Here is a 25,165-nt window from a genome sequence, read left to right on the forward strand (position 1 = left end):
AATAACGAACCGTTTTAAAAAGTAACGACTCTAAATTAAAAAAGAATATATTGCCCTCTTTTTGCTGCCGCCTTTTAGACTTAGCGCGACGCGCGAGGAAAAAACAACCAGAATCCCCTTTTCCAAACATAAATTTCCCTCCCACGCGACAGAACGCGAAGGATTGGAGCGGGTGTAAGCGGGGCATGCACGTCACGACACCGCCTCAGCCAATCCTCGCGCCCTTCTCTTTCCTCCGCCTCCTGTTCTGAGGTGTCGCGCAGGCGCGGCCGAGGCGGCGCGGGTGGGGGCGATTCCTTCAGAGGATGTGGCGGGGCCAAGATGGCGGCCAAGGTGAGTGGAGCGGTCTGTTCGCTGCCCTCGCAAACGCCTCTCTCCCGCGGCGCTGAAGGGAAGAGCCTTTCGGGGAAGCTGGCGGGTAGGCTGAAGCCACGGCATAGGAGCTTCGTAGAACGGAAGAGCCGCGAGGGTCTCTGAACGTGTGCAGAGTGCCCGCTCCCTGTAGCCTTGCGTTAACCGACCTTTTCTGCTTTGCGAGTCGCCACTAGGCAGCATTAGTGTTGAACTCCCGCCCTAGAGAAAAGTGTAGTTACTGACTTCTTCACACCCAAAGCTGTAGCTTTTACTCTCTCATTTTTCCCTTCAGCGAGCTCTGGGTGGCGCGCGTGCCTCTCCCCTCCTCTGTCTATCCTCACAACGACCCTGTGAGGTCGGCTGGGCATAAAAAGAGAGGATAGTTAGACTGGCTTACGGTCACCCGTCAAACTTTTGGGCAAAGTGGGGAGCTGAACTTCTTCCTCCAGCTCGGCATATCTATTCATTCGTCTTACGACCTTTGCACAGCTTCTCCCCTTTTCATTTTATCATGACTGGTTTGGGAGTGAGCTAGCAGAGTAGGTGGCCCAGGGTCCATGCAGTTTGGTGTAATGGTTAAGTGTGTGGACTCTTATCTGGGAGAACCGGGTTTGATTCCCCACTCCTCCACTTGCAGCTGCTGGAATCGCCTTGGGTCAACCATAGCTCTGGCAGAGTTGTCCTTGAAAAAGGTAGCTTCTGGGAGAGCTCTCTCAGCGCCACCTTCCTCACAGGGGGAGAAGGTAAAGGAGATTCTAAGCAGCTCTGAGATTCAGAGTGTGTGGAGGGGTATAAATCCAACATCATCATTATTGAGTGTGGATTTGATCTCAGGTCTCCCCAACCCTGAGCCCCAGAGTTCTTGCTACTACATTACTCTGGCTGTTCTGCAAAAACAGGTCATGCTGTGGGCTGATTATTTTTCTGGATGTTTGGTTTAAAAATACCCCCCATATACTGTAATTTATTGAAAGTGCTAGTTATATTTAACAATAAAAAGAGAGTGAGATGGTGATTATTTAAAACTGACTGGTTGAAAAAAAAAAGCAAATATATTATTCATCTGATACAAAAATATCTGGAAGAGGGGAGCATGCTCAAATTAAAAGTTAGTGGCTGATGTATGAGAATTGGCAGTCCTCTTTTGTCAGGCTGGTTGCCAGCTCTGGATTCAGGGGTAAGGTCTTAACATGGAAAAGAATGGAGTTGGGGATGGTTTCCAGAAAGCCATGAGCCCCAGCTGGCCTCCAGCATTGGATAAAGAAGGCATTTGTGAAAGTGGTCTTCCTTTTATCGATCTTCCCAGCTGGAGCTTTCAGTATTTCATTATTTTCTTTTCTTTTCCTTTCATAATCCTTTCTGCAGGGTTTATTTTTTAAGAAATCATCTTATGGCCTGTACTGTCATGCTTTTATTCTTCCTACAACGAGCATCTTTCCATCCTCACTGTCTGCTATTTTCTTATTGTTTCTTTTTGATTGTAAACTCTTGGAGGGCAGAGACCTGTCTTGATTCCTACACAACTCTCTAAGGTGACGTGTGCATAGACAGCACTTTATAAAGAATTCAGTCACCTTATGTAGGGAGCCACCCCCCAAAATATGTTCTTTTTACTGACACCACTATTGTGTTCTTGCTTTTCTTCATTTGGCTTGGCTCTGCCTCCTTATTTGGACATATCTGTGCCTTGGGAAATATTCATATCAAGCCCAGTGCCTCCCTTTTCCATAATTAATGTTTGTTGTAGAGGAACCTTCCTTCCCTCTTTTTAAATACCTTCTGATGACAATCATATACTGACGAAACTAACCTTGCTGAAGAATATGCCTAAATATGAGCCTTCAAAACACAAAACTTCAGCGCTGTTCACTCTCGGCTTTATTTATTTATTTACTTCATTAATACTATGCCTTTCCCCCCCACTGGGGACCCAGAGCAGCTGACATCACTGTCTGCTCCATTTTGTCTTCACAGCAATTCTGTGAGGTAGGTTTTAGCTGGGAATGTGTGACTGGCCCAGGATCACCCAGCAGGCTTCTGTGGCAGAGTGAGGGGTGTCGAACCAGATTTCTAGTTTAACACTCTGTCACTTCTTCATCTCACTGACTTCCATGCTTTATTTAGTTATTTAAATGATTTTTAATGCTGTTTCTTCCAGGTAACCTCCCTGAGGAGGCTTACAAAATAAAACATAGTATAAAAAAGATAAAACATTAAAACCCAGCATAAAACAATCAGCCAGATCATAAAAACATAGATAATTCAGCAGTTTAAAATGAATACCAGCTTCTAGACTAAAACACACTATTAAAATGGTAATAAAACATGAACATCTTTAATTAAAAGCCTGAGTAAACAGAAACATTTTGGCATTCTGGTGCTAAAAGATAGTAACACTGGCTCTGTTCCTTTCTACCAGGGTATCTCTCAGTTTCCACCATCACCACATCTAGTCTTTTAAAATAAAAAATATAACTATCATAGTCTTTTTGTCCCGCTGGTATTTTTTTGCAATTGGAGAGGATCAGGCCTCAAGGATGCCACTTTTTCTTATCAGTCTTCTTTGTGTAAATGTGAAGGACTGCCAAAATCATATTCATTCATTGCTTTTCTTTGACTCTGCCTAAATATGAACCTTTGTGGTTCTGGTGTTAATAAAAACAGAGATTTGTCAGAGCAAGTTACCCATACATTACAACCTTTTAAGAGATGCATCTGTCTTGGAAATTATAGTTACAAGAGCAAGAGATAGGTTCTATTCCCAGATCTCCCCAGATCATTGAACTACATTTCCCAGAATTCTGTTGGAATTTAAAATGAGTAGCAACTCAGCAATGCCGCCCTCTTCAAAGTACAGTGAGAATGATGTGTGTAACAACCTTCAGAATTGAATGACAGCATCATGATTGTAATACTATGGTTATCCCACCACAGTAAAAAACCGACCACTAGTGCAAAATGATCCGGCAGAATAGCAATTTGTGACTAGAAGGGTAAAAACAGATACCATGTTTGGATTAGCTGTAGTTACTGAAAAATTCCTCCTTATAGCCTGGGTTTTTGCTGGAGTTTCACATCATAAATATTTTGCTAGCAGAAGAGATGTGGTTTCCTTCTGAATGAACATTCCTTGTGCATCCCATTAAACCTGTATCTTGTTCTTTCTGCATGTAAACTGTAGCTTTGCTACAGCTGGCAAGGTACTGCAGTTTAGCATCAATCCGTGTTTAAAGTACATTGCATGTTTGTTGTTACTACTTAAATGCAAAATGTGCCCTTGTTTCAGTGGGCTATCAAAATATGTTTTAAACATTTTTCATCTTTATTACTCGTGCTATATTTTCACCTCACTGTTTTCTGAACAGGTAATCCAATATACCCTTATTTTAGCCTTAGAAAACCCTGTGGAATAAGCTAGGCTGAAAGCTTCATGAATCTGGTTAGAGAGCTACATGAATCTGGGTCTTTCTGGTCCAAATGGGGTGCACTAGAAGAACATGTGTTAAAATCAGTATGAAGGCTTGAACATGCAAACCAACTTTCAGCCAGAGAAAAGCTTTAGACTGAGGTGTCAAACTCATTTGTTATGAGGGCCAGATCTGACATAAATGAGACCTTGTCAGGCCGGGTCATGTATGTCATAAAATGTAAGGCCAGGTAGCAGAGATATAAATGTTATAAAGCACACAGACAGACACAATTAAAGATTTTTTAAAAACTTAAAACATGCTTAAAACATTAGCACTCGTTGGTCTTAAGGGTGCTTTCTTTCTGTCTCTCCCATGGGATTGAGAGAACTGGGCTGACTCTTCCCTGAGTATCAGAAGGGAGAGGAGCCTCTGCCAATAGGCTTGGCTCAGTAGCTCTGCTGTGTGATTGAGAGCCTGGCAAAGCAAGCTCTCCCTCTTCCCCCTTTTTCCCCAAGGGAGGAGCCTCAGCCAATGGAGAAAACAGGCTTTGCTGTGTAGCTGCTCTGCAGTTGAGCAACCCTGACAAAGCAAGCTGTGATACAGAAGGAAGCGAGAGAGTGAGAAGGAAGCAGATGACAGCCAGTTGCTCGTGGACCCTGGGCCGCATGTTTGACACCCCCTGCTCTAGATCTCATTGAGGCTCGTGCTGAAATTTAAATATGTTTCTATTTCTTCATAAGACATACAGGGCTATTCTGAGAAGAGCAACTTCCACAGACTTTGGTGTACTTAGAACGGTGTAGATCTGTTTAGGATGACAGGGAGAAGCAAGGCTGGTTAAAGGGTCAAACTCCTGACTGAGCTTCTCCAGGTGCAGTAAAAACAAGACAAAGTCAAAGTCCGTAAGCAGGATTTCACTGTTGTCATCTGGCTGAGGGTGGCAGTTTTTCAATAAAACCTGAATATCTATATCCAAATAATTACTGGGCAGTGAAATGATGCCCAGTAGCACTGCATTAATCATTGTACAATTGACTTCCAAAAGAAACCAATTAGTGCTGTTCAAGAATTGATTTGATTTAGCACATTTTTTTCTATTTCGTGAACATGTTTTTTAAAAATATGTTAATTTTGTATTCCACTGCTAACAAGTATTTGAACTTGAATATTTGATTTAAAAAAAAACATAGCTATGGTCAAAATGTTAGTCATACTGATTCAGTGCTTTATGCAGAAGGGTTAATACTGGAATAATAACCAAGGAGACATAGAAATAAAATTTCAGTTTTGTTTAGACATGCTTAGTTTGAATTCATAGCATGATTTTAAAAAAAATCGGATTACTATGTGTATTTGTTTTATTCTGGTTTACAGTTCAACAAAACATACATGTACTCCCTCATACTCCCTTCCTAGGGAGTGTCACCTAAGAACGTTTATTTACCTTTCTCACTGAAACTCAAGGCAGGTTGTGTGTGTGTGTGTGTGCGCGCGCACGTGTGTGTAAAATACCTGCAAGTCACAGCCAATTTATGTCAACTCCATTGTTTTTCAAGGCAAGAGATTAAATAGAGGTGGTTTCCCATTGCCCTCCTATGCAAAGTCTTCCTTGGTGGTCTCCCATCCAGCTACAACTGTGCTGAACTTCTGAGATCTGGCAAGATCAGACTATACCAGGGGTGGCCAAACTTGCTTAACATAAGAGCCATATAGAATAAACGTCAGATGTTTGAGAACCACAAGACATGAATGTCAGTTGTTTGATAACAGGAAGGAAGGAAGGGTGGCAACTTTGTCTTTAAATACATTCTCCGAACTGCCAGCTGGGTTGGCTGGAATAAGTGATTTAAAGAGACAAATGCCTTCTTGAAGCCAGCCGGTGGGGTGGTGAGGGCTTCAAGAGCTACACAATGTGTGTGAATGAGCCACATGTGGCTCCCAAGTTGCAGTTTTGCCACCCCTGGACTATACTATACCATTTCACTTCCCCTGAGTCAGTTTACACAGTATTAGTTGTAAATCAATGCAGTCTAGGGGATGACACCCAATTAGCAATGTTATAGGACTAGGATTACAAAATTTGAAATATAAGGGATAGATGTGACACATTAAACAATACAGAATATTGTATTAAATAAGTAAAAAGCAATACAGTGAGAGCAGGATAATACATACCACAAGCATATAATACATCCTACAGACAGTGGTACAGTCCACATTCCCTTTGTCAAGTTGCCTTCCTGAATCATTTTGTTATACCTTTATTAGAATGTGCTTCTGAACAATTCTACATAGTCTGTAGAATGACAGAAGCATGGGAGCCTTTCTGATATCCACAGGCACGCTGTTCCTAATGTGGAAGCCACAGCAAAGAGGGCTCATATATGGGCAGCAGTTGTCGATATTGCCCATTTGCAGGATGGCATCTCCTGAAGGCCCTGCTCAGATGAATAATGCTGTTGTGGCGGAGCATAGGAGGATTCACACTTGCAGATATGAGGAGCCAAAGCCAGTACCTTGAACTGAACCCAGTAACTGCTGGGCAGCCAGTGGAGTGACTGCAGAACTGGTGTGATATGAATGCTCCACCTAGCTCCCAAGAATAACTGAGCTGCGGTAATTTGTACCAAAGGGACTTTCTTGAGTTTACTTCAAGGATAGACTATATCTAATTACAACTTTGAAACCACCAAGCTTGCCTAATAATATAATGGCAGTGGTATGAATTTTTCATTTAAAACTATTCTTTTAAACGAAAAAATACAGCACTGGAAAATGTCCTGCCCCTCATCTCTGGCATGATCCAAAGGTTTCTTTACTCCAGTTCATATCGACATCTGCATTCAGGTGCCTACACAAGTTGGAATGTGTTTCCTCTCTATAGACTGACTTAACTACATAAGGGGAGGAGTGAGGTGCATCCTTAGGGTTAAGCAGAGGTTGTGTTCACATGCATCACACACAAACCTCTGTTTGTCGTCATGTCTGAATGTGATCTGTGAGTCTGATTCTGTGTATTTACCTGTGTATTACATGCTTTCTAGTGTAAATCATATGTATTCTCTAATTCTCTTCATTATTACCCTTTAAAAACTCCTACAACCCTCTGCTTTTCTGCATTTAAAAAAAATGTTAACAATACTTGCTTTTGCAGGCTCATGTATCATTTTATGTAACATTGTCTTCCATGCGTTTAACACACCTGTAACCTTCCTATTGTTCTTTTTCATCTTTGCTGCTTCATTTGTCTGCTTCTTTATTCCTGCAACCCAGTGAGTCTGTTTTATTTTTTAATTTTCCATTGTAACTAATTTGATCCTTTTGCGTGGTGGCTGGGGGACTCTTAGGTTGTAAAGATGGAACAGATATAAATTCTTTTGGACAGAGATCTTGATTCACAAACCAGTTAAGCTAGGGTACTTATTTAACTATTATCTCCATTGCATACCTGCAATCTAGAGTTTTGTTCTGTATTTGAGGAATGCAGAGGTTACCGAGGAGAGTAAACAGCTATTTTTGTTAAGTAAACAGCTGGCATTTAAAATTTACAGACATTTTGAAGCTGTGGAAGAAAATATACTTTGAAAACTCTGACATTTTGGGGAAGTTGAACTGTATGCAATATGTACTTGCCAGTTTGGTGAGCCAGTTTGGAGAGCCAGTTTGGTGTAGTAGTGAAGTGTGCGGACTCTTATCTGGGAGAACCGGGTTTGATTCCCCACTCCTCCACTTGCACCTGCTGGAATGGCCTTGGGTCAGCCATAGCTCTGGCAGAGGTTGTCCTTGAAAGGGCAGCTGCTGTGAGAGCCCTCTCCAGCCCCACCCACCTCACAGGGTGTCTGTTGTGGGGGAGGAAGGTAAAGGAGATTGTGAGCCGCTCTGAGACTCTTCGGAGTGGAGGGCGGGATATAAATCCAATATCTTCTTCTTCTTCTACTTGCTTATCAAGCCTGAACATATTTATGGCATATTTATGAAATATAAATGTATAAATGCCTTGGTTTCATACAAGCAAAGTTATGAATGTCCCCGATATGAAAGAGGGAGAACTGCTAACAGCTGTGCTCCGTACTGTCTCACTTTCTGCCATCTGAGATGAGGGAAGAAATGCTAGTTAAGAATGAAAGTGCAAATTTTGTAGTGAAGAAGAAAAAGCATACTGGCACAGAAATGGTCACGCACAGTTGTTATAAACCAGAAAGCCTATATTTGAATATCTAGTTTAACTTTATGACATTGAAAACACCGTACTTTTCAGCAGTGCGCTGTCACACATTATAGGATATAAAAGGTGGACAAAATTAGTCATGTTTAAACAAATGCATGTTTGAAAATATATACATCAGTACGCAGAGGAATCATCATTGTCTAATGCTGTGGACTCTCTTACAAAAATCTTCACACAATACGTTCCTAGTAACTAAAATCTTGTCTTTAAAAAGCAGTAGAAGAAAAAAAGGGACTTTCTTGCAGTGCTTCCCTAAAACTCCCTTTTTTCCCATTAGGAAATTCCCCCTTCCCCCAACAACCGTTCCCCCCCCCCCCCAGATTTTCAAATCACTATGTTGAAGGTATAATAAAGATGATGATGATGATGATGATTTATTAAAAATATTTCTGCCTTTCAAGCACATTGTTCCCAAGGCACCTTTCTGCAATAATTTAAAGCAGTATAATGGGGGGGGGGGAATGTAGCCAAAAACATTGAGAATGTTGAAAAATAAAAACAAAAACAATATATATTTTTTTAAATGGCTAACCAAACAATGCACAGGAGATACAGCCAAGGTCAGAAATAGCCGACTTGCAGTCCTATGAAAGACATTTCTCACAATACAAGTGAGAATTGTATTGTGAATCAAATCCTGCTTGCAAAAATAGTGAGACCTGTTTCTAACACTGGAGATGAAAGAACAAAGTTTGTGTCCAATGGCACCTTTAAGACCAATAAAGTTTTATTCTGGGTATAAGCTTTGGTGTGCAAGCACATGAAACTTTGTTGGTTTTAAAGGTGCTGCCAGACCCAAACTTTATTCTTCTGCTTCAGACCACCACGGCTGCCCACCTGAATCTATCACTGGAGATGAAAGTTTAAGAAGTTTCCTGACAGGAACTAAGACTGCGGAGGCAGAGAAAGAATGAGGTATTTGGAAAGAGAAGGGCCCGGGGAGATTCCCTTAATGGGGAGTGAATGGCAAATTACAGACTGATACTTCACTTGAAACTGTTCAAGTTCTGTTTCCACTTCTTCATCCTGAGGTCTAGAAACCTGTGCAATCGGTTTTCTGAACTCTTAGAAGTGATTAGGTAAGAAAGTAGATATATGCGTATTGGCCTCAGTCAAGGTTATGTAAAACCCTAGAGTTACATGCATAGATCTTATTTTAGCAATATAAAAAAAATACAATTTTTAAAAGCTCCAGATACAGTTTATTTCATTATTAGCATCACTTTAATATTGGGTGGCCTTTTAAATCAGTTTTCTTTTTTACAAAAAAGATTTCTACAGACACATTTTGACAGTGCATTATGATGTATTACAGCCGTGGCATCGTCACTGCACATGATGCTTTATGGAGCAGCATAAATCAAAAAAGCAGGTTCCTGCACCAAATTGCTTACCACCACTTCACAAATAATTTCCCCCAATAAGTGGTTTTCAGATTACAGGTCCAGGAAACAGGAGCTATGGTAAGTAACTTGCCTTGCATCCAAACCTGCTTGGCATGAACCGTTAATATAATTCGAACCTCCTTTCCTCAACCCATTTGAGAAACTTTGACGGTGCTTTTGAACGCTCCCATTTTCTCAAGTCTGCTGTAAAATGAAATAGCCCATTGTGTTTTGCGAGCAGATAGATAATATTGCTGAAATAAATCTTGACTTGTGATGAATAAAAGATGATGTCTTTTTTAAGCAGTTGCTTGTGTTTTCTTGATTTCTCTGCCACCAGATGGCAAAATGGGCAGCCGTCCCCGCCGCTTTGGCATGTGCTTCTGTTAACGTGTATGCTGTAGCAAAGGAGGAGCCGAAATCCCAGCCAGTTAAAGCCCATCAGGTAGGTTTGGTAACAGCTCACTGAGCATCTGCAAAGAAAATACATGGTTGCATCTAACATAGCTAACGTTTTCCTCTTGAGTTTTATCTCGGAAGAAGCAGAACAGGATAGTAGAATGGAGAATGGTTTTATTTATGTACCATAGAGCATTCCATGGAATCCTCTGTTACTTGCCAGAGTTCTCTGATGGATTGTGGAGGGCACAGCTCTCACCTGTCTTCTTTGGAACTGAAGGCCTGTTCCAATACTGTTCAGGGTGTGTTCTAAGACACACTCTTAGTTCATATAAAGTGATTACGTCAAACAAGTCTTGATCATAGTGCCCTGTATTAACTGAAGATGTACCATAGAGCATTCCATGGAATCCTGTTACTTGCCAGAGTTCTCTGATGGATTATGGAGGGCTCAGCTGACATTTTGAAATGGAAGGGGATGTCTGAAGATAGAAACCCCTTCATTAGATAATCTGTATCCAAATGCTCATGCACATTCTATCCCTGTCACCCTCACAACTGTATCCTCATGTTGATCAGTGGCTGATTCTAGTGCTGGTTTAAACGGAGATAGCTGGCCGTGTCTCGTATGTCTGCTTATATGAAGCAGCGTTTGCTTGCCTGAATTGCCAGCTATCCCATGAGCAAAGTGATTGGTGGATTGGGGTGGCAGAAAAGATAATCCCATTCGATGCCCTTTCCACCAAGTACAGAGGGATAGGTTTGTTTCCCCGTTTGTAGTTAAACCAATGGCAGACGCGGATGAGGCATGTTTGGAGAAACTTTTGGTGGATGCAAGTCCAACTATTTCTAGACAGATAGCCAAATTTTGCCATTATCTTGTGAAGTTCCATACTAAGAAACAAGAAACTGCATGTCTTGTATGACCTCTTGGAATTTTAGTTTATAAATGTTTTTATATACTCTGATTTAAAGGATTTATATAAATTGGAACTGACTTGAATTTTAAAATTGGTTAAATTATATTTTAGTTATCTTGGATTGTATAGGTGGGGAAATGTTTAAGTATTTTATTGTATTTTATGTTTTTTTTAAGGAGAGTATTTTATACTATCTTAGGTATTTTAGGAGGGTTTTATATGATGTGTTGTAGTTTTTATATTGGTCTATGACTGTAATAAAGTTCATTCATTCCATTCAGGGGATGAAACAGGACACGTTATGTCCTGGAAGACATTTAGCCATTTTCATTGTGTTTCTCACCATGATTTTTTCCCCTCTTTCCCCTCCAGCTTTCTGTTTATAATGCACCCCCTCTGAAATCAAGGTATGTTGATGAACAGCCTGGCCGCTTGCAAACTGGGATTTCTTCTGTACGGACATCAACAAGTTACTATATTAATGGATGCAAGGTAAGAGGATGGTCGGGCATTCATGTTCAGCCATAAGTGAGCTACTGGATAAATGAGAGCTGCTTTGGAACAGCGAGGGTTTCTACAGATTTAACAGGATTTATTTAGTCCAACTATTTCCAGTAAGATTCAACTTGAAAAGAGTTCAGTCTGGACAAGGACTTGAGAATAGAAGAAACATTTTCAAAAACAGAAAGAGGAAAAAAAATTGTCCCAACAAGAACTCCTTGGAGTAAACATCTTTAATATGTTTTGAGCCCACTGCGGATAGTCATGTAACTCTGTTAAAAAATCTAAACGCAACATTCAGGTAATACAGAGCCAGCTATAGTATAGTGGTTAAGAGTGATGGACTCTAATCTGGAGAACTGAAGTTTGATTCCCCGCTCCTCCACATGCAGTTAACTGGGTGACCTTGGGCCAGTCACAGTTCTCTCAGAGCTCTCTCAGCCCCACCTACCTCACAGGATGTCTGTTGTGGAGAGAGGAAAGGGAAGGTGATTATAAGCTGATCTGAGACTCCTTCAGGTTGTGAAGGATGGGGTATAAAACTAATTCTTCTTTGTTAGAAACAACTAAAGCATCACAAACTAGTTAGCAAGTTCACTCAAAACTTCTTTGGATTAGAGGTCCTCTATTTGGAGGGAGGGGTTGATGTAGACATGAGAATCCAAGTCTTTGCTGTTGTTTGCATAGGATGTTGTCCTGTTGTTGGAAGGTTGGGCAAGTATGAAAAATGTTCCTGTCCTTGGTTTTAGTGGCATGTTTGCCTCAAGTATTTTGACACTCATCAGTTTAAAGAACCTTTTGCACCCACCACAGTATTTATTTGTTGTATATCCAAGCTAGGGAAAGGGGTGACCTCTTGTGGTCTGAATTAAACTTTTCAGTACAGCTGTTTTCACAGAAAGTTTATGCTGCATAAATGAAAACTAACCCTCTTGAAATACATACCTTAGTTCTTAACACAATCAAGGGTATATTTTCTTGGCATATGTCAATGTGTGTCATGAAAGTTGGAACAATTCCAGGCAGGCACTTATATGTTTGGGGTTTCATCCCTAGGGGTTTTGACTTTAGTCACTTTCTGGTGCTTAAAAGTTTGATGCATTCCAAGGACTCAAAACAGAAACCTCAGACATCCTATTACTTACTCTGCAGTTGAATTTTAGAAGAGCCCCGTGGTGCAGAGTGGTAAACTGCAGTATTGCAGTCTGAGCTCTGCTCACGACCTGAGTTCAATCCCAGTGGAAGCTGGGTTCAGGTAGCTGGCTCAAGATTTACTCAGCCTTCCATCCTTCCAAGGTTGGTAAAATGAGTACCCAGCTTGCTGAGGGTAAAGTGTAGATGACTGCGGAAGGCAATGGTAAACCACCCCATTAAAAAGTCTTGGGTGAAAATGTGATGCGATGTCACCCCAGTCGGAAACATCTGGTGCTTTCACAGGGGACTACCTTTAGTTGAATTTTACAGTGGAGGAATTCAATGGAATAATACTTATTCTTACTTATGTTTCTAAGAGAGTAATGGGAAGAAAAGGAGATGTTACGCTGGCTTGTTGTGTGTTGCCTTGGGATTGATAAGTTAAAAATTCCACATTTTTTAAAAGTCTGGGATGTGCTTGTTATGGATAAGTTGGCCTCGCAAATAAAGCAGCAGGAAGTTCCTCTATTCAAAACTGAATTTGTTGAAAGATGGTACTGTTTCTTTGAATCCCTCGAACATACCAACACAGCTATGTGTAAAGTGCCTCTTCAGTACAAAACTTTAGTGTTGTATTAATCTAATTAAGTTTTGGAATGGAAAGCTATGTATTGTATTACACAATTGTTCAAGACGGTCCTTGGTTCACATATATACATGCATTACTGTGATTGTCTCAATTTCTACAGACTACTTTATTTGTTGATGTTTTGTTAAAAAGTTTTGCATGTTTTTATATGAAATAAAAGGAAAATGTACTCAAAAAAAATTCCACATTTCTATTTGGATCCTGATCAATTTTTGTTTTGTTTTGATTCTTAGGGAATAGTGGATTTTTTTTATATTGCTTTGGTTTAATGGATATTGGCAGGTTGCACTGATATATAGGGTACCACCAGCTTACTTAAGATACTCTGGAATCCAGTCTAAAACTTCTGTGAATGAATACATGACTTCCCCACCAAAATACCCCCCCCCCCCCAAATGCTGCTCCTGGGAGGCAGGAGACTCCCCTGGAGCACCATGAGAGTGGTGTTGGGGGGCTGCTGTGGGCAGGTGAATTGGTCAAAATTGCCCCCCATGCACATGGATCTTTTTGAAAAGATCCAGTCCCTTGACTGCTCAGTGCAGTCATACGCAGTCTTTGTAGGGAAATAATTTCCGTTTTCACATCAAACTCAAGAATAGTTATAAAATGGGAAGTTTTTTCCTAAGTTTTGTTGCTCCTGCTTTGGTTAAGATAGCAATTTGATATTTGTAGATGAAAGATATGAATTTCTGAGTGTTAACATAGAGTTCAGATGGGGAAAAACCCTGTACTTTGTTCTATTTATGCAGAATGCTTATTTCTTCGTAAAAAATGGAGTAATATCTTCTATACAGTTTGGAAAAGGTGGGTGAGTATAGTCTTTCTCTATTCACATGTGACCATGTAAATCATAAACCGGATTATTTGTTTATTGAAAACCTTCATTAGCTGCCTGTCCCTTGCAGAATTCAAGGTGACTTGCAGTCAGTGTTCCCTCTAAGCTGAGTTAGTGTGAGCTAGCTCACAGTTTTTTAGCCTTTAAGCTCACGCATTTTTGTCTTAGCTCAGGAAAAATGGCCCCAGAGCAAGCTAATTTATGCAGTAGCTCACAACTTTAATGCCAGTAGTTCACAAAGTAGAATTTTCGCTCACAAAGCTCCACAGTTTAGAGGGAGTATTGCTTACGGTATAAATAAAACAATTATAAAAAGGGAATGAAAACAATATGAATGAAGCAACAATTATAAAAATACATTAAAAGGTCACGATTTTACAACTCCAGTTAGGCCTATTATTAAATAATAAGTCAGTCAAATGCAGTTCTAAATAAAACTGTCTTCAGCTTCCTTGACAGTGAGGGGGCCATGTACCTCCCTGAGAAGGTTGTTCCATAATCATGGGACTGCCAGTGAAAAGACCCTGTCTCGTGTCCACCGGACAAGTTTCTTTGATTGGTGGGATTATAAAGAGTCAGAGGAAGATATGATGTGATTTTTCTTTGGGTTTTTTTTTTAAAGCATTGCTCCACTGTCCATAGATTACATGGTTAGTATTTATAATTGTTTTAATCTCTGCGTATGCATGCTGTTATAAGTAATAATGCAAATTCCCAAAGTGCAAGGGAGAAAAAAAATCTTCAAATATTATACTGTTCTTTATTTTTAAGATGCATATGTTTATCTGAAGAATCCCCCTCCAGAATTTCTTCCAAAAGTTGGTGCAGTTACACTCTCAGGACTGACTGGGCTAGTCCTGGCCAGGAAAGGTAAGGAGGGCCTGTTCCTTGATTTCTTTGAATGGAAAAATGTGAGTTTAATAAAAAGCCACACTTCATATTATAGACCAGGTTAACCAGGCCAGAATAACTTGCCTGACTGTGGCAACAGTATCTCTACCCGAAGCAGCCATACAAGCTGCAGAGGCTTCCATGCAGAACTGACTTTCACTAACCACGTGCATGGCTAAGGAACGGGTTGCTGTTGCTTTCATGTACCCAATTTTTAAAATTCTTTCTTTGAAAATCCCCTCCAAAGACCTATTTCTAAGACTATAAATCAGTTAGTATTTTCCAGAGACTAACCCAGCCAAACTCTTTTTACAAGCAGTGCTGTTGACTTGTAAATGGTACGTGTGGAATTCTTCTGTGTATTTGCCCATCAATGTTGTGGACTTCCTGTGGGAGACAGACCCCATTCATTTAAGTAGTTTCGATCACCCATGTGGATTATCTCCACGTAAGTGAATAGAGACACCTATTCACACACAAACTCCCATAAGCGCATCAGATGGAATTAATAGAATTCTCATGAGAAGACAAGGGATTAATGTGGTAGGCTTCTAGCAAAGTTACATTCAATATAATTGTTCTATTCAGTATGGTTAACGTAAGAGAAGCCATGTTGGATCAGGCCAATGGCCCGTCCAGTCCAACACAGTGTCACACAGTGGCCAAAAATCCAGGTGCCATCAGGAGGTCCACCAGTGGAGCCAGAACACTAGAAGCCCTCCCACTGTTCCCCTCCTCCCCAAAAAAGCACCAAGAATACAGAGCATCCCTTTCCCCCAACAGAGTTCCAACAGTACGTTGTGGCTAATAGCCACTGATGGACTTCTGCTCCATATATTTATCCAGTCCCCTCTTGAAGCCTTCTATGGTTGTAGCTGCAACCACCTCCTGTGGCAGTGAATTCCATGTGTTAATCACCCTTTGGGTGAAGAAGTACTTCCTGTTATCAGTTCTAACCCGACTGTTCAGCAATTTCATTGAGTGTCCACAAGTTCTTGTATTTGTTTCTGTATTCTTCATATTGTTGTGTGGGTTTTTTTTTTGCAGGATCCAGATTTAAGAAAATTGCTTATCCTGTGGGGCTCTGCACATTGTGCATATCTCTTTGCTACCCGGCTCAGTCAGTAATTGTTGCAAAGGTAAACTCTCCGTAATGATGTGTAAATTGCTGGTATTCCCCTTCAAGGACCACCTTTAAAAAAAAAAGTCTCATGCCTGGTTAAGTCAAACTTTAAACGATAAGTTGAAAAACCTCTAATAGATTGCCATCTATAATTGCAAAGTTTTTCTTCCATTATTGGGTGAATCGCACCCTTTATCGTAGAAATCAATTAGTCTTGCTTACGCAGGAATATTTTAAAAATCGGTTGTGCAGCACAGTAACTTGTCTAAATTTAAACTAGGTAACGGGTAAAAAGCTTTATTCTGCAAGCCACAAAACCTATGAAGCAATAGGATCGCTCTGGACCAAACGTTCCACTGCAGAAGTTCCCCTCGTCCTGGATAAAGTTGCTGAGGTAAGCTCTTTTAGTGACACAATGTAGTGAACTTTTAGTGTCATGATATAGGCACCTTTCAGTGATCTGTGTTGCCTTTGAAACATGTGTGCAAAAATTAGCATTTGTGGATGCCTTGCATCACTGAAACACATTTTGAGATTCAAAGGCTGGGGTGGTGGGCAACCCCTGGCAAACCAGATCATTTTGCTTGGAACACAGGGCCAGATCTCTGCCCATGCAACAGAGGAACTGGCAGCACTGCTGGGGTTGAGTGGTACAGAAGACAACAGGTGTGCCTTAAGCCCATCAGCATCTCCTAGACCAGCCACATCCAAGGTATATCCCTGAGATTCTAGCAGCAACCCTGGGGCTTCGCTTCCTCAGTCGTGTCTGGCCAAGGAAACAACCCTTGTCTTCCACTCACCTGCCCCATTTTGTTTGCTGGCACGCTGAAGTATCAGTGCTTCATTTCTTTCAGCACCCGGGGCAAAGAAGATTGCCTTTCCCTGGCTTATAGCATCATAGTATGCAACTTCTAAGCTCCAGGTCCAGATGAGTAGTTTCCTAGATCACCTAGTCCTTTTTTTTTCCCCATTTAAATTTTATTATTATATTAAACCCAAACCAACACAAGGGGAACACGGGGAACATAGGGAAAACAAATAATATAAATCCAACCTACAAGAGTACAATTTAGATCATTGAATGCATATAGCAAACGATTTACAAAAACAATACATAATGTGCTAGGTGTTAAGAATTGAGAGGAAGCCTACCATTTATTATATTAGGCAAAAAAGAAATATTCCCAAAAAACCTCAGTAGTGCACAGTCACCTTGATTGCTGAGATTTGGAGCTAGATGAGCAGAAGCTAACCCTGCAGAACCTGGGTCCCACCATCCTCCATGGCTGCAAACTGTGCAGGTTGTTAGAGGCTATGTGGAAGAGTCCTTCAGAAGCTGTGATTAATTGGGATCAGAGGAAGAGCTTTTCCTCAAGTCCTAATTAATCCTTCTGATAGGGCTCTTAGCTTCTAATTGGCCACAGCTTTAAAAGCTCATCATATCCTGGAGTGGCAAGTAAGAGGATATTAGGGTCAGGGGATACAAGTCCACGGGTTGCTTCCTTGTTCCCAGCTTCCCTTTCCTGGGATCCTGTTAACTTTTAAGCTGTGAAGGGCTTGAGCAGATCAGTTTTCATTGCCTCCAGGGTACCTTGACTCTTTTGGCCTGCACCGTTTTCTCAACTTGAAGCAGCTCAGCGGACGTATTTTTTTCTCCCTTGGTGCAGGTATAACAGTGATCACATCTGTGCCCAGCAGGCAAAGCTCTTTCAGGTTGGAAAAATGGTGCTAGGAAGGGAGGGGTTAACAGATGCACACACCCTTTCCCCTTGCATGCTGTTGTCCCACGTGATCTTCCCACACTGCTACTGTTTAAAAAGGAAACAGAGGAAAATGAAGAACACTCAACTCAGAAGTCTCATTTAGTCCAACCCTTTGTTCTCATTTTTGGCCCAGGAAGATGATGACGATATTGGATTTATATCTTGCCGTATACTCTGAATCTCAAGTCTCAGTGGTCACAGTCTCCTTTACCTTCCCCCCCTCCCCACAACAGACACCCTGTGAAGTGGGCAGGGTTGAGAGAGCTCTTGCAACAGCTTCCCTTTCAAGGACAACTCCTGCAAGAGCTATGGCTGACCCAAGACCATTCCAGCAGGTGCAAGTGGAGGAGTGGGGAATCAAACCCGGTTTTCCCAGATAAAGAGTCCACGCACTTAACCACTACACCAAACTGGAGTAAAGGACTTTTAATAAGGCCTTTTTTTTTTGCTTAGTGGCCTGAAAACAATTGTTACTCATGATGGATGGTTTTTTCAAGGCTTGGGGTTTGTCCATAAGACGTGGCTCATTCTACCTTTTCCCATGTCGTCATTTAGAGACCACTAGCACAAGCTCCAGTGTTTGTACAAAAACATAAGAGGAGGTGGTGGTGGTGCTTTATACCCTGTTTGGTGTTTGGATTTATACCCTGCCCTTCACTACTAAGGACTCTCAGAGCGGCTTACACTCCTCTACTTGCAGCTGCTGGAATGGCCTTGGGTCAGCCATAGCTCTTGCATAGTTGTCCTTGAGTTGTCCTTGTCCTCATCTTACTGGCATAAAAAATAAGTCTTATGAAAATAAGATTGGCTAGCTTCTCTCAGTCAAAGTTGATAAAGAACTGGAACAAACAAGCTGCAAAGAAACATACCTTAGCAAAGTAACAAGCACACAGTGACAGCCAGTTTGGTGTAGTGGTTAAGTGTGCAGACTCTTATCTGGGAGAACTGAATTTGATTCCCCATTCCTCCACTTGCAGCTGCTGGAATGGCCTTGGGTTAGCCATAGCTATCACAGGAGTTGTCGTTGAAAGGGCAGCTTCTTTGAGAGCTCTCTCAGCCCCACCCACCTCACAGGGCGTCTGTTGTGGGGGAGGAAGGTAAAGGAGATTGTGAGTCACTCTGAGACATGCAATATCATCTTCCTTTCCCTTCCCTTTCCCACAACAGACATCCTGTGTGGTAGGTGTGGCTGAGAGAGCTCTCAAATAACTACTCTTGAGCAGAACAGCTCTGAGAGAACTTGTGGCTAACCCAAGGTCACATCAGCAGGTGCATGTGGAGAAGTGGGGAATCAAACCCGATTCTTCCAGATAAGGGTCTACGCACTTAACCACTACACCAAACTGGTTCTCATTTGTGGCTCTCATGATGCTCGAGATGTTTTGAAGCCATTTCTAATGACAGTTGACCTTCTTCATACTGTATAGAACAGGGGTGGCTAAACTTGCTTAACATAAGAGCCACATAGAATAAATGTCAGTTGTTTGGGAGCTGAAGGGCATGAGCCTTAAATGTTTGGGAGGAGGGAGGGAGGGAGGAAGGAAGGAAGGAAAATAGATGGGAAAGGAGGGAGGGGGAAAGAAAGCAACTTTAACTTTGAATGTATTTTCCAAGCCAGTGGCTGGCTTGGGGGAGTGATTTAAAGTGAGAAATGCCTTCTCCAAGCTGGCTGATGTGGTGGTGGGAGCTTTGAGAGCCACATGATATGTGTGAAAGAGCCACAAGTGGCTCCCGAGCCGCAGTTTGGCCACCCCTGGTTTAGAAGTTCTGTATTAAGCAGCCATTCTGTTTAGTACATTGCCACAAAGCGTGTGTAAAACAGTTAAATTTTTGTCTGGCTCTTTTACAATTCTGTCCTGCTATAATTCTGCCCTCCTACAGGAAGCTTCGGTCTCTAGAACAGATCATAGCATCTCAGAACCTTGCACGGCAGCTTCGGAATCAGAGGAAAAGGCAAAAGCACATGAGACACAATTTCATGCAGGGAAAACTGTTTTTGAGTCAAATTCAGTGCCTTCAGCAGCTGAAGTAAAGGTGCCAGTTGTCATATCAGGTATGAAAGAAAATTAATACCGTCAGTAATGTAGTATATTGTACAGTGGCTTGGGGTGGGGCTCTCATTTGCCAGACGTTTTTAGGTAGAGGCTGGACAGCCATCTTCTCTGAATGGAAGGAAAATTGAGAAGGAATTCCTTCTCTGAATTGAGACGGAAAATATTACATGATCCTCCTGAACAGGTGAAGTAGCACCATTGTAATTTTATTTTGATTGTTTTACTGGTTTAATATTGCTTATTCTTTATTGTGTATTTTATGTTGTTAGCTGCCTTGAGTCTGCATAGAATGGGCAGGATATAAATAATATGTAAATAAATAAAAATACTCTAGCTTTGGATTTCCTGTACTGGACCAAAGGTTGAGCTAGACGGCCAAGAAAGGCCCCTTCCAACCCCCACGCCCCGTGTGTATGGAGTAGCTTTCAACCCATGGTGACCTGGACCTCTATTGATTTTTTCACTGAACATGTCATGTCCTCTCCTGAAGATCTTAACCAATCAGAGGGTGCCAGGCTAATTGGTGCTCTGCAAAGCTTTCGCCCAGATCATTTGACTGCGGCTCTTAAAGGTTATGCTGCTCTATCTGTAAACTCCAGACCACACAAGATGGTGGAGATCTTTGTTTGGATCCCCAAAGCACATACTTGGAACTATAGAAAGCAGCCTTGGGGCAAAGCAAGAGGAGGATGCGGAACCAAGGCCGTGGCACTGGAGGGCTAAGTTCCCTTCTTCCTTTTTCCCCAGTCAAAAATCCCTCCTGGATGTTTTTGTGCCTCTGTTTCCTGATGAGGGCGTAAGCAGGTGGGTGGGAGGCAGTTTTAACTGGGAAGCAGTGTGGAGGGAGGAAAGATCAACCCTCCATTTCTAGTTCTGTAGCCCTGATGCAGGTCCACTGATGGCTACTTCTAGAAGTGCATTTACACACACAGGGAATCCAAACATGGGCACTCAGTGTTGCATAGGGTCTGGCCCAAGATGATTAATGATTGTTTTAATCTGATGTTGGTTTTAATCAAGGGTGACCAAACTGTGGCTCGGGAGCCACAAGTGGCTCTTTCACACATATTGTGTGGCTCTTGAAGCCCCCGCTGCCCCATCAGCCAACTTGGAGGAGGCATTTCTCTCTTTAAATCCCTTCACCAAGCCAAGCCAGCTGGTGGCTTGGAGAATGCAATTAAAGTTAAAATTTCTTTCTTTCCACCTCTCTCCCCTTCCCCAGTCTATTTGCCTTCATTTCTTCTAGTCTTGTGACTTTCAAACATCTAACGTTCATGTCTTGTGGCTCTCAAACATCTGATGTTTATTCTGTGTGGCTCTTATGTTAAGCAAGCTTGGCCCCTCTGGTTTTAATGCTGTTGGTTTTCTGATGCTGGCATGTGATGTTGCATTGCGATGAAATCTTTTGCGTTTTGAATGCAATCCTGGGGATCCATTCTGTGGGTGGGAGTATATAAACAATTTTATAGATGAAGATGCATGTAATGCAGGGGTGTCAAACATGCAGTTCAGGGGCCAAACCAGGCCCCCAGAGGGCTCCTATTATGCCCCCGAGCAACTGACTGTCAACTGCGTCATTCTCCCTATATCTTGCGTTCTTCTGCATAACAACTTGCTTTGCAAGGCTTGCTCAATTGCACAGGGGCTACAGAGCAAAACCTCTATTTTCTCCATTGGCTGAGGCTCCTCCCTCGGGGAGGAAGGGAGGAGGAATAACTTGGCTCATTATCAGCCGGTCTCACATCTGCCATTTTGGGGCAAAATTATTGAGAGGGCAGTAACGTTACAGTTGCAGAGTTTCCTGTATGACGCTTCCGTGCTAGATCCCCACCAGTCTGGTTTTCGTCCGGGCCATGGGACGGAGACAGTGCTGGTCGCCCTGGTGGATGATCTCCAGAGACATCTGGATCGAGGCAGCGTGGCTGTGCTGATGTTGTTAGACTATCGGCAGCGTTTGATATGGTCGACCATCGGTTACTGACTCGCTGACAAGGGGATTTAGGGGTCACCTTTGCAATGGCTTTCCTCTTTCCTTGACAGTTGGGGACAAAGGGTGGCGATTGGGGGAGAACTGCCCCAGAGGCATCCACTTAATTGTGGGGTGCCACAGGAGGCAGTTCTCTCCCCGATGTTGTTTAACATCTTTATGCGTCCCCTTGCCCAGATTGCCCGAAGGTATGGGCTGGGTTGTCATCAATATGCTGATGACACCCAGCTCTATCTACTGATGGACGGCCGGCCTGGCTGTGTCCCAGAAAATCTGGACCTGGCGTTACAGGCTATGGCAGGATGGCTCAGGCTGAGCAGGCTGAAGTTGAATCCAGCGAAGACAGAGGTCCTTTGCCTGAGCCGTGGGGGTCTGGGAGGAGAAATCCCCCTACCATTTTTTGACGGGGCGCCATTGGTAATGGGGGTGCTACTGGAGCCTTTTGTCAATGGAGGCCCAGATAGCAGCCACTGCCAAATCCGCCTTCTTTCATCTTAGGCGGGCGAGGCAGTTGACTCCCTTCCTGGAGCGTGACGATCTGGCAACAGTGATCCATGCAACGGTCACCTCGAGGTTGAACTACTGTAATGCCCTCTACATGGGGCTGCCCTTGTGCCGAACCCGGAAACTGCAGCTGGTGCAGAACACGGCAGCCAGGCTGCTGCTAGGGCTCCCTAAGTGGGAGCACATACAACCGAGGCTGCGGGAGCTGCACTGGCTGCCAGTTGTGTACCAGATCCGTTACAAGGTGCTGCTCATTACCTTTAAAGCCCTTTATGACCGAGGACCTGTCTACCTTAGGGACCGTCTCTCCCCATATGTACCCCAGAGGGTGCCGAGATCAGGTTCACAAAACCTACTGATAATCCCCCGGCCGAAGAAGGCCCAACTGAAAACTACAAGGGAAAGGGCCTTCTCAATCATGGCTCCCCACTGGTGAAATCAATTACCAGAAGAGGTGCAGGCCCTGCGGAGTCTTGCCCAGTTCCACAGGGCCTGCAAGACTACCCTCTTTCAGCTGGCCTTTTCTTAATGCAGATTTTGCTGTACCATCGTTATGAAAAACTTGTGTGAGTAAGATCGGAAATTTTGAAAATGTAGCACCGAGTACGATCATATGAAATTGTTGGTTTTAATTAGATGGTTTTAAGGGAATTTTAAGGAAATCGTATAATGTTGTAGATTATTGTTTTATTATGTAATCTTTGTATTTTATATTATGTTGTGAGCCGCCCGGAGCTATAAATTAAATGTTGTTGTTGTTGTTATTACTGTGCTAGGCTCTCTCAGTTGCACAGCAGAACTGCTGAGCCATGCCTCTCTTCCTTCTATTGGCTGAGGCTCCCCTCCCCCCCCCCAAAAAAAAAGTCTCCTGGGGAAGGAAGGAAAGAGCCAGAGCTTCCTTTGCCCAGTTCCCTGGGAGAAATACAAAGAAAGCACCTTTAAGACCAATGAGTGCTAACATTTTAAGCATGTTTTAAGTTTTTTAAAAAATATATATTTGTGTTTGCCTGTGTTCTTTATAAAATTTATATCTCTGCTACCTTAAATAGATATACACATGTCCTGGCCCAATCTGACATGGCCCGGCCCAACAAGGTCAGATTTATGTCAGATTCGGCCCTCATAACAAATGAGTTTGACACTTTTTCTTTATTTAATAGATGTGTTGAAGGTACCAAAGTTTAAACATGATCCCAGCCTCATGGACCACGGCCAGTCCAACCCAGAAGATGTAGACATGTACAGCACCAGAAGCTAACACACCAGACTGTCCTGTCTTCGGGATATGACAACGACGGGACATTAAACTGGAAGCATAAAGCAAATTTGCAAGTGTACTTTATGTGGTGGTATTGGATCAGGTATTTTCTTAACCATCCCTGTATAGCTAATTTACTTGTCCTTCGTTGCCACTGTATAAATTTTTTACCACTTCTTGCTACCCAAAAAAATATTTTCTGATTTCTGGAACGTACTCTCTTGATACACAGAGCAAGACCATTTTTATAGGTATCGGGAGTGCTTCAGATGAGATTGTTGTCATGCTGGCAGTTAATGTAAATGCAAAATAGATTGCTCTGCTGCTTCTGCTCAGATCCATGTAGTAAAAGAGAAGTATTTAAACACTCTTTTTTCTCTCTCTCTGTCTCCTGCTTCATCTGATTTCTTATCCGGGGGTGTTGTACGTAAATGATCATGTTCTGCAACCATGCTGGCTTTTAACATTTTGCTTAACAGTAGGAGAGAAGGGGGAAGAAAACGCAGCTCTTATTAATGGTAGTTTACGGATAATGGTTGCATTACATTATAAATGGCATTTCCAATATGATGCTAATTTTAGAGGGCTTGCATACGAGAGTGGTTTTACAATTTACAGGAAAAAGCATTTGCTTTTTGTATTTAATCACATAACGGGCAAAGGAGCATTGCCTCTCTAGGGATGCCTGAGCTGTCCCCACAACTCTCTAATGAGTGGATCTAGCTCAAGCCATGGGTTTAGGGTGACTGCTTAAGATGGGTTTCTGCTGCATTGTGGGTAAAAAAACCCCAAGAACATGGGATTTGTAGTTCTTTTGCAGGAGATGCTGGTGTCCACTTCTACTGACTTAGCTAGCACCAATAAGAAATGGCTTTGAGATGCAGGGAGGGATCTGAATGCAGAATTAAACTAGCCATGTGTGGTTGTATATATTCAGGGCTTTTTTTGTTAGCAGGAATTCCTTTGCATATTAGGCCATACCCCTGATGTAGCCAATCGTCCAAGAACTTACAGAGCTCTTTTTACAGGGCCTACTGTAAGCTCTTAGAGGATTGGCTACATCAGTGGTGTGTGGCCTAATATGCAAAGGAGTTCCTGCTACAAAAAAAGCCCTGTATATTATTGTGAGCTTGGGAGCACAGGTTGTGTTGATGCTACATGCCATCTGAAACCCCCCTCCCTCTTTATCTAGCTATCGTCCAAAGCATGCAGAGGTAGGAAGGAGCAGCCAATAGAACTCCCTCGTTTTGCTGAGAACTCCCTCTCAGAGAACCATTTTGGCTTTCATATTGGATTGTATGTTCTGTTATTGGGACCCAGTTTGTATTTGAAAAAGCAGAATTAAAAAAATTTCAGTGAAGAAACTATGGAAGTCACTGGTATCCTCCCAAAAGGAGAAATGTGTAAATCTCTCCCATTGGTCATTACGGAAGAAGCACACATCACTTACACTCCTGCTGGGTTGACTTATTTTAACATCTAATTATGCAATAATACAAGGCTCTGCTGTGTAAGAAAAGGCTGGGGAGGGGCGGGGCTGTGGTTCAGTGGCAGAGCCTCTGCTTGGTTTGCAGAAGGTCCCGGGTTCAATCCCCAGCATCTCCAGTTAAAGTGACCAGCCAGTAAATGAAGTGGAAGACATCTCTGCCTGAGACCTTGGAAAGCCACTGGCAATCTGAGTAGATATAGCTGACCTTGATGGAACAAAGGTCTGTTTCGGTACAAGGCACCTTCATGTGTGTTCAGGAAGTCTGTTCCCAAAAAGTAGTT

General features: G+C 42.4%; 1 protein-coding gene across 1 annotated transcript; it reads left to right on the forward strand.

The window, feature by feature from the left end:
• Window positions 1–208: 208 nt before the first annotated feature.
• On the forward strand, window positions 209–24,759 carry APOOL (apolipoprotein O like). The gene is made up of 9 exons (XM_060249611.1): window positions 209–333; window positions 9,718–9,822; window positions 11,069–11,188; window positions 13,730–13,784; window positions 14,587–14,685; window positions 15,754–15,845; window positions 16,110–16,223; window positions 19,474–19,645; window positions 23,298–24,759. Exons 1-9 carry the CDS (start codon window positions 322–324, stop codon window positions 23,393–23,395), a joined length of 867 nt encoding a protein of 288 aa, XP_060105594.1. The 5' UTR covers window positions 209–321; the 3' UTR covers window positions 23,396–24,759.
• Window positions 24,760–25,165: the final 406 nt, after the last annotated feature.

Source organism: Heteronotia binoei, chromosome 11 (assembly GCF_032191835.1).
Source record: "Heteronotia binoei isolate CCM8104 ecotype False Entrance Well chromosome 11, APGP_CSIRO_Hbin_v1, whole genome shotgun sequence".
NCBI lineage: Eukaryota > Metazoa > Chordata > Lepidosauria > Squamata > Gekkonidae > Heteronotia > Heteronotia binoei.